Consider the following 9,909-nt stretch of genomic DNA (forward strand, 5'->3'; position numbering starts at 1 on the left):
CCAGGTCCCCGCAGACCTGAATCGGGGAGGACGCTATTCACTGGTGCCTGGTCCCCAAACGTCATGCAGGGGTCCAGCCAGGTGCCCGCCTGTGGCTGAGAAGCCTCCGGCCCTGGAGGCACCTTCGGGTGACAATGCGCAGGATCCGAGTCCCCGAGCAAGCTGCTCCGTGAAGCCACCCGTGGTCTCCGCTGCTCGGTCCTGACCGGTCAGGGTTTCGCCTCCGGTGACTTCGACCACAGGGTCCCTGGGCAGCCTCTTGGAAGCCCCGGGAGTCGGCTCCTTCCTGTGGGGTGTGGGGACCGTCACCCCCAAGGATCCCCGTGGCTCCTCAGAGTCACCTGGTCCCTTTGCCGGCACCGCCATGGCCAGCGTGACCACACATGAAACCTGCCCAGATGGCAGCGGGGCAGCCGGCCGGAGGGACCCGGTGCAGGGAGGGGACCCCAGGATTGCAGATTAAGGTCACCTCCCCAATGTCACCAAGGAGGTGTGGGCCTGCAGAGTCAGGGTGAGGGGGTGCTGAGCTGGCTGAATGCTCGTCCCCCAGCTGGGGACAGGCTGGGCAGCCCCTTGGCAGACCAGTGGCCAACGCAGTGTCCACTACCGCTGGGGTTCGGTTCCGTGGGCAGGAAGAGGCAAGGCTGGATGGCACAGCGGCCTGGGGACCCCTGGTGGCTTCCCATAAGGAGCAGGTGGTCTCTGCAAATCTCCAGGGTGGCCGTGGAGGGTGCGGCGTGTCCCCGCTGGACCTTTTGCAAAGGTCACTCCCGGGCTCAGAAGACGCTCTCCTGCCTCTTGAGGCGGGCCGGCCGGTGCCCTGCAGCGCGTCCGCGGGGCCGGCGGCGGACATGGAGCGCGCCGAGAGCGTCCTGGCGGAGAAGAGGCTGTCGCGGCGCGTCGTGTCCAGGCTGTCGCTGGGCAGGCGGCCGTAGCCCAGGTAGTGGCGCAGGCGCAGCTGGAACTCGCGGGAGGCGAAGTAGTAGACGAAGGGGTCCAGGCAGTTGTTGAGGCAGCTGAGGCAGAGGGTCAGCTTGTAGACGTGGTAGTAGCTGCGGCCGAAGAAGAGCCGGCTGACCATGTGGACCAGCAGCACGAAGTTGTTGGGCGCGAAGCAGGTGACGAAGGCCAGCAGCACCACGGCGGCCAGGCACACGGCGCGCCGCCGCTGGCCCTGGTCCGGGCGTCCGTCGGCCGTGCGCAGCAGCTTGGTGATGGTGGCCGTGTAGCAGGCCACGGTGACCACGAAGGGGATGAGGAAGAGGAGCACGAAGATGGTGAAGAGGAACAGGGCCCACATGGCCACGCTGGGCAGCATGGTCCACTTGAGCACGTCGAAGCACGTGACGATGCCCAGCGCGTCCACCTCGTAGGTGAGATCCGTGCGCGCGAGCGGGAAGAGCGCGGCCAGCAGCAGCGCCCAGGTGCCCGCGCAGGCGGCCAGCGCGTAGCGGCGGCGGCGCCAGCGCGCGGAGCTGAGCGGGTGGACGACGCCCAGGAAGCGCTCGACGCTGATGCAGGTCATGGTCAGGATGCTGCAGTACATGTTGGCGTAGAAGGCCACGGTGACCACGTTGCAGAGGACCTCGCCGAACACCCAGTGGTGGCCGTTGCAGTGGTAGTAGATCTGGAAGGGCAGCACGCTGGCCAGCATCAGGTCCGTGACGCTCAGGTTCATCATGAAGATGACCGACGGCGACTTGGGCCCGATGTGGCGGCACAGCACCCACAGCGAGAAGAGGTTCCCGGGGATGCTGACCAGCACCACCAGCGAGTAGACCACGGGCAGCGCCACGGCGATGGCCGGGTTCCGCAGCATCTGCAGCGTCGCGTTGTCCGGGCCGCTCACGTTCATGTCCACCAGCCCCATCACCGCCGCCGTGGACACGTGCTCATCCTCGCGGACCTGCAAGGGGAGGGACGCAGAAAGGGTCAGGGAGCGCACCACAGGGGCCCAGGGACAGGAGGCCCCGGAGCCCGTCCCCAGGGAGCCACCTCAGTGCCCTTCAGCAGGTGATGGATAAAGAAAATGTGGTACGTGTACGCCGTGGAATATTACTCAGCCACGAAGAAGAGTGAAATGATGGCCGTTCGCTGGTCAAGGAAATGGAGTTGGGAGACACCAGGCTGACCAAGCTAAGCAAGTCCCCAAAAAGACGGAGGACAAACGTTCTCCCTGATATGCGCATGCTAACTCACACTAAGAGGGGGACTAGGGGACAAATAGAGGTATGGTGGACTAGGCAGAGGGGACTGAAGGGAGGGGAGGGACGGGGGGGGGGGTAGAAAGGACCGGAGAATGAATGGGACATGGTGACCCTGGGTGCATATAGGACCACAGGACCCGGGTGATTCTACACCATGTCCAACCAGAAGGAGGAGAAGTGACAATCCATTTACGGAGGACGCGTCCCACTGCATTCTACGGTCACCGAGAACATTCGGGAAAGGGCCCTGCCTGCTCCCCAGGGACAAGGGACCCGGTGCCCCACCGGCCCGTTGGCACTTAGGCCTCTGAGCACCCGGAAGCTCCTTTGCTCCTTGTCTGTGTCTTTCTCCCTGGAAGTCGAGGGAGCGCCTCGTGAGGGACGCTGCACTGGCTTCCACCTTGGGTCGCCGAGGCCGCTGGACATCGCCCAGCGACCTCGCTTCCAAGCCCGGGAGAGGTGATCTGGTCACCTCCAGGGTGGGGAGGGGTGTCCCAGAGGCCGGCTCGGCTCTCAGGCCTGGTTCCTCATTTGCACAGGGTCAAATCGAGGTCCCCCATCCTAATCAGGGTCCCGGGAGACCGGCCGCATTTGCCTGGGTACACGGAGGTGGGGGCTGGTCCAGTGGGGAGGCTCGGGTGCCCCAGGGAGGGCCCGTCACCCAGGCATCTGGCTCCACCCGGGAGCTGCCATCGGGGGGCCACCCAGGGGAAGGCAAATCAGGGTCCCTGTGGCCTCTCCCCTCCCCCACCCCGAGGCCCCATTTCCAGTGATGGATTTTAAGTCCCACAGAATCTCGGGGTCTGGGTCGGTGGCTCCCAGGTGCACATGTCCTTCGCAAGCACAGGGCCCTGGGTCCCAGCCCGAGCCTCAAAGCTTCTCTAGGGCTGAGAGTTGAACTCAGGGCCCCTCTGACCCCCTGCGCCCCGTCCCCAGCCCTATTGGGCGTCTTATTTAGGGACTGGGCCTCCCTGAGGCCTTGCTGTGGCCTCCCAACTCAGCCTCCCCAGCCGCTGGGATGACAGGCGCCCGGCCTAGATTTTTTTTTTTTAATTTTGAGATGGGATCTTGCTAAGGTGCCGAGGCTGGCCTCCACCGTGGGCTCCTCCTGCCTCAGCCTCCGGAGTAGCTGGGATCTCGGGCGCGGGCCCCCCCATGTCCGTCCCCTGGTTTGGGGGCATGTGGAGGTTGGAGGAAATGGTGGACGGACGCGCCAAGATGCGCAAAGGGCAAGTGGACCTCGTCCCAGCGGCCCCAGAAGAAGGCTCGGGACTTACCGTCCGCGTCGCTGCTGCTGAAATGGGGGGCCTGGCTCGGCTTCCACGGGGCCATCTGCCACCCAGCGTGCGCCTGGTTCCCTTTCTTGACTTTGCAAATGAGTTCCTGTCCCCTTTTCCAAATACGCTCACCTCTTGGGGGCGGGGTGGGGGTGGGGGTGGGGGACGGGTTATGCAACCTGAATCCGGGGTGTCAGAGTCGGGGAAACCCAGCACACGTCTGTCTGGGGGGGGGTCTCTGCTTAACCCTGTGGGGGGGGGAGATTCCATCGCCAGTCGGGGTCAGTGTCCACGAGGCTCAGGGACCAGGAGTGGACCCTCCCCGGGGCCGGGGGGGGGGTGTTTCTGGGATGACTTAAGTGGAAAATCCTTAGCGGTGGGGGTGGGCCTCGTCCAATCAGTCGAAGGGCCGAGGAACAAAGGTCTGAGGTTTGCCCCCTCGAGAAAGGAGCCCTGCGTGAAGGCTGCGTCTATCCATCGGCCACTCCTCTAGAAACCTCCCCCCCCCCGTGGGTCATCTAGGTGCACACCTGTCAATCATCTATACAGACACGTGTCCATCACCTAGGCCTCCACAGGTCTCTGTCCACGGGGGATCAGGTCCGTCCAAGGATCGAAGGCCACACATGGGCGTCCCCTGGAGAAGACCTCCGCGCCCAGCACCTCTGCAGCCTCAGCCCCTGCTGAGTGTCCCGCCTGTCCAGCGGAGTGACCTGTCCCCCCCCCCCGGGGGTTGCTGACCACCTGATCCGACTTGGACTCAACTGTCCGCCCTTTCTTTCCTCTACTGATCTGCAAGGGCCACCTCCTCCTCGGGGCCGGACAATCCGCACCGCGCAGCTCCTGCGTTCAGGTGGCGCACGGACTGCCCGGGAGCGCCCGGGGCCGAACAGGGACGCTCTCTGTGCCCACCCGGCCGGCCGAGGGGGCTCCCGAAGCCCCTCTGGGGGTCATTGCCGGGGTCCCAAGGCACATGCCTCCCCTCTGCCTCGGGAGGTGGAGGAAAAGGCCTTCGCCCTATGAAGCAGGAAAGTGAAACCAAACAGACCAGCCACCGGGGCGCACGTGGCTCTCCCTTGGCAGAAGGAGCCTGTTAACATCCGCGCAGGGGCCGGGGTCTCTGCGTCCAGCGCAGACCCTGCACGGGCTCCCGGGCGGCCCCGGGGCGCCCTCTGCTCCCAGGACCAGCCTCAGGGACCCTCAGGGTTGCCCAGAGCAGGGCGTTGGCCCTTTGGCCCCGGGCGCACCCTGCGAGTGAATCTATCAGCAGGAAACACCTGCGCCCGAGGAGTGGGTGCGGGACAGAGAGTCCAACCCGCGGCCATGTGGGTGCTTCCCGTTCTCAGCTCCCCTGCACACCTTGGGGAAAAAAAGACCTGCACCCGTGTCATCCCAGGGGCTCAGGAGGCTGGGGCAGGAGGTTTGCAATTGGAGGCCAGCCTCAGCAACGCAGTGGGGAACTAATTAGGCAACTTGGGGAGACCCAGTCTGGAAATAAAATACCAGAAAGGGGCAGGGGATGGGGCTCGGCGGTACAGCGACCCCTGGGTCCAGTCCCCAGGTTTGGGCTCTGGAAAAATACGGACGGGGAGCCGCGCGCTCAGGGCGAGGGGGCCTGGAGCTGCTGTCTCCATTTCTGCGCGCAGAGCTGGGGACGCAGGAGAACCCCCCCGCCCCCCCCCCCCCGCGCAGCTGGACGCCTCTGCCTCGTGCACATTTAAATACCACGCGCCCTTGAACCCAGGCCAGAGCCGCGGGGCGCGCAGGTGATGGAAGAGCCAGAGCGCACGGCCTCTGCAGCTCCAGCGCGCCCCGCCTCCACCGCCATCGGCTGTTCTGGGTGCACCTGGCACCTGGTGGGCGGCCCCCTGCGCCCCGGTCCGCAGTGCTGGCTCTGCACTGAGCGGTCCCCGGTGGCTGGCCCAGAAAGGCCGCGGTCAGGGCCTGGGTAGGGGCGCGCGCGCGCGCGCGCTGCTCAGCAGGTTGCACGGGCCATTAATCAGGAAATCGGCTCTAACGGCCTCCGCTTCCCTGAAACCCAGGCGCCTGCGGTTTGCAGCAGCGGAGGCCCCGACCGAGGGGAGGCAACTCTGTCAAAGGAGATTAACGGTTGGCCGCGTCGCCACGGGCAGCCGCAGGCCCCCTCCCCGAGCGCACAGGGCGCAGCTGGTGCAGCCCCGGCCCCAGCACCCCCCCACATACGGGGCTCGCTCGGGGCCACTTTGCAAGATCTTGCAAGAGGAGGCCCAGGGTTCGTCGCCTGGCGAGCACCAGGGGGGCCCCCCTGTTCTTATTTATTTAAGAAACAGCTTTACTGGGGCGCAGTGCATCCACCCTACAAGATTTTCACGCCAACCCTGAACCGCGCCACGGTTAACCCCCTTCTTCCTTTGTCCCCTCAGCCCCCTGACAGCTAGGGACCCGGCTTCTGTCACCCCCGAATCCGCTTTTCCAATGGAACCGGTGTGGAATGCCTCTGTTTTCCTGGCTGAGTACTATTCCACTCCACAGATGAACGGTCCTCTTTCCATCCCTCCGCCGGTGGGTGGCCTCGGCTTCTTGGCCGTTCAGAGTGACATCCCCTTATGGCTTCACGGGGACAGCCTCAGACGGAAGGGTTGACCAATAAAGCGACTGGGCTGCAGAGCTCACGGAGGCAGAGATGGGACAAGATTGGCCGGAGGCAGCCGCCATCAGGAGCAGATGCATCCATCTGCACCTGGTGACAGTTGGGCTTCTCCTACAGTCAGTCCCCTGGGCGGGTGCTGGGGCTGTCCCCGGTGCCAGGCTCCCAGAGGACAAGGCCGCTCCCACCCTGGACGGCAGAGGCTGGACCAGGGTCACTAACTGATGGACCACAGAGCAGGTGGCCTGGGGGACACGGGCCTGTGTTCTGCTCTGTGACGTCATGGATGTCACGTGCTCATGCGTCCCGCACACTCACTGTGTCTGCCGGAACCGGATCGTGTGTGACGCCGTCCGTGAGGCACGGGATGGCACAGATCTCCGTCCACGATGCCAGTCGTGCGGGTCACGCGCGTCCCCTGTGAGGCTGGGCCCGGTGGCATTTTATGGGCAGTGAGTGTGCTCTGCATCACGTCACCTGCAAACTGCTCCTGAACTGTGAAGTGTGCGTGTCATGGACGTGATGTACCAGCCTGGCTGGCAGGCGACTGTGTGTGACAGAGCCACACCCGACGTCACTGCGTACTGTGTTACAGATTATTATAGATCGTTGGGAGGATGTGACTGTTCCCACATTATTGCATGCATACCTGTGGGGGTCATTACATGCACACCCGTGGGAATCATTGCATGCAAACCTGTGGGGATCATTGCATGCATACCTGTGGGGATCATTGCATGCATACCCATGGGAATTACCACATGCATACCTATGGGGATTATTGCTTGCATACCCATGGGGATTATTGCATACCTGTGGGGATTATTACATGTATACCTATGGGATTATTGCATGCATACCTATGGGGATTATTGCATGCATACCTATGGGGATTATTACATGCATACATATGGGGATTATTACATGCATACCCATGGGGATTATTACATGCATACATATGGGGATTATTACATGCATAACTATGGGAATTATTGCATGCATACCTATGGGAATTATTACATGTATACCTTTGGAAATTATTGCACACATACCCATGGGGATTATTACATGCATACCCATGGGGATTATTACATGTATACCCATGGGGATAATTACATGCATACCCATGGAGATCATCAGTTGCATACCCTTGGGGACCCTTACATGCATACCTATGGGGATCATCACATGCATACCCATGAGGATTATTGCATGCATACCCATGGGGATCATTACATGTATACCCATAGGGATCATTACATGTATACCCATGGGGATCGTCACATGCATACCTATGGGGATCATCACATGCATACCTATGGGGATCGTCACATGCATACCTATGGGGATCATCACATGCATACCCATGGGGATGGTCACATGCATACCCATGGGGATCGTCACATGCATACCTATGGGGATCGTCACATGCATACCTATGGGGATCATCACATGCATACCTATGGGGATCATCACATGCATACCTATGGGGATCATCACATGCATACCTATGGGGATCATCACATGCATACCTATGGGGATTATTACATGCATACATATGGGGGTTATTACATGCATACCCATGGGGATTATTACATGCATACATATGGGGGTTATTACATGCATAACTATGGGAATTATTGCATGCATACCTATGGGAATTATTACATGTATACCTTTGGAAATTATTGCACACATACCCATGGGGATTATTACATGCATACCCATGGAGATCATCAGTTGCATACCCTTGGGGATCTTTACATGCATACTTATGGGGATCATCACATGCATACCCATGAGGATTATTGCATGCATACCCATGGGGATTATTGCATGCATACCCATAGGGATCATTACATGCATACCCATGGGGATCGTCACATGCATACCTATGGGGATCATCACATGCATACCTATGGGGATCATCACATGCATACCTATGGGGATCATCACATGCATACCCATGAGAGATCCTTACATGCATACCCGTGGGGATCACTGCATGCATACCCATGGGGATTATTACATGCATACCCATGGTGATCATCACATACATACCCGTGGGGATCATGGGGGAGGGAACCCTCGTGAGCTGGCGGGAAGGCGGACGTGCGTCCACTGTGGACATGGCTGGCCGTTCCCCCAACCCTGACAGGTCACCCCGTATCGTCGGGGTTCACAGTGACGGACGGGCCATCCAGCATCCCTCCTGCCCCGCCCCCGGGAACCGATGGCGGAGGTCAGCCCAGAGCTGTGCCTGATGTCCACAGCGGCCGTGTCCACAGAGGTGCCCAGGCCCAGAGGTGTGTCTGTCACACGGTGGAATAGTACTCAGCCAGGAAGAGGAGCCCAGGAAGCGGAACGGAGCTGTCCCCTGCTAGCACTTGGATGGGCCTCAAGGATGTGCGGCTCAGCGAGAGACCCCGGACACCCGGGGACACACGTGATTTACCCGGAGCAGGCCAGCGCGCGGGGACAGAAGGTCATTGGTGGTTGCTGGGACCTGGGGCAGAGACCCTGTCTAATGGGGACTGGGGTCTCCTTTTGGGTTCCCCCAAAATCCCACAGACGGGGCCAGCGCGTTTCCAGCTCCCTGGACGCCGACTGTTTTGAACCACGGAAACCAGAGGGGGACCTCCCCTCGTCCCCAAACAGAAAACCGAAAGCAAAACACAGGTGTCCCCAGGTCCCCGTGGCCAAGGCGCTGGTGACCCGGCTCCTCGGGTCGGGACGGGGTCCTTCCTGTCCCCTGGGCGTCCCGCCCACAGCCACCGGGGTCCCCTGACTTACGAGGGCCGCAGGACGGTGGGGTCCCGGGGGGCGCTGGCCTCGGGGGCTTCTCCGAATGTCCCCTGTCCCTCCTGCCTGGCCCAGCGGAGGCAGCCGGTCTGCATGAGCTGGGAGGCCAGCGCCTGTCCCCCGACGGGACCCTGCGGTGGCCCCCGGGTCCCCCCGGGGCTGATGGCCGGCCACCTGTGGCCCTGGGTCTGGCTGAAGGGCAGGGACCTTGCGAAACCCCAGGAGGGTTCCTCTTTCCCAGGCCTCGGGGTGGAGCCGCCCCCAAGGGGACTTTTACATTTTTTTTTTTAATAAAAAAAAAAAAAGATGCATTTTGAACCCGTTTGAAATAAGAGTGTCCCCTCTGTTGCAGAGGGGATGGAGGGACAGTGAGGTCCCCAGGGTGGCCCTGGCCCCAGGACCTTGGGACGTGCTGTGGGTGGAGATAGGTCTTGGCAGAGGGGATGGAGGTGCAGTGAGGGCCCCAGGGTGGCCCTGACCCCAGGACCTTGGCATGTGCTGTGGGGGGCAATGGGTCTTGGCAGAGGGGATGGAGGGGCAGTGAGGTCCCCAGGGTGGCCCTGACCCAGCAGGACTGGGTCCTTGTAGAGGAGGAGATGAGGACACAGACGCACACAGAGGGACAGCCCCGGGAGGACACAGGGAGAAGACGGCGGCTGCGAGCCCAGGGGAGAGGGTCAGGAGGAGCCAGTTCTGCCCACACCTGGACCTCGGACCTCCATCCTCCAGGGCAGGGGCGATAGACCTCTGCTGATCTAACCCCCCAGGCTGGGGGGCTCTATGGCTAGCCTCCTGTCCTCCTTACCAAGAAGCAGGATGCGGGGTGAGGCCGGCCACAGGGTTTTAAAGAGTCACGTTTGCTGGAACGCGTCCCAGACGCTGCAGGACTGTCTGCCAGATAGAGCTTCCACGTGACCAGCTGTCCCCACTCCTGGGCGGGACACCCAACGGCGTCCAGGGAACCCCCCACAGGCAGTCCAGCCCCGTGTCCATCAGG

General features: G+C 61.7%; 1 protein-coding gene across 1 annotated transcript; it reads right to left on the reverse strand.

Annotated features, from left to right (window-relative positions):
• Window positions 1-647: 647 nt before the first annotated feature.
• Window positions 648-9,161, reverse strand: P2ry8 (P2Y receptor family member 8). The gene is given in 3 exon segments (XM_078035227.1): window positions 648-805; window positions 808-1,906; window positions 8,904-9,161. Coding segments are annotated over 2 exon segments (1,092 nt in total). The 5' UTR covers window positions 1,871-1,906; window positions 8,904-9,161; the 3' UTR covers window positions 648-776.
• Window positions 9,162-9,909: the final 748 nt, after the last annotated feature.

Source organism: Ictidomys tridecemlineatus, chromosome Y (genome assembly GCF_052094955.1).
Source record: "Ictidomys tridecemlineatus isolate mIctTri1 chromosome Y, mIctTri1.hap1, whole genome shotgun sequence".
NCBI classification, from domain to species: domain Eukaryota; kingdom Metazoa; phylum Chordata; class Mammalia; order Rodentia; family Sciuridae; genus Ictidomys; species Ictidomys tridecemlineatus.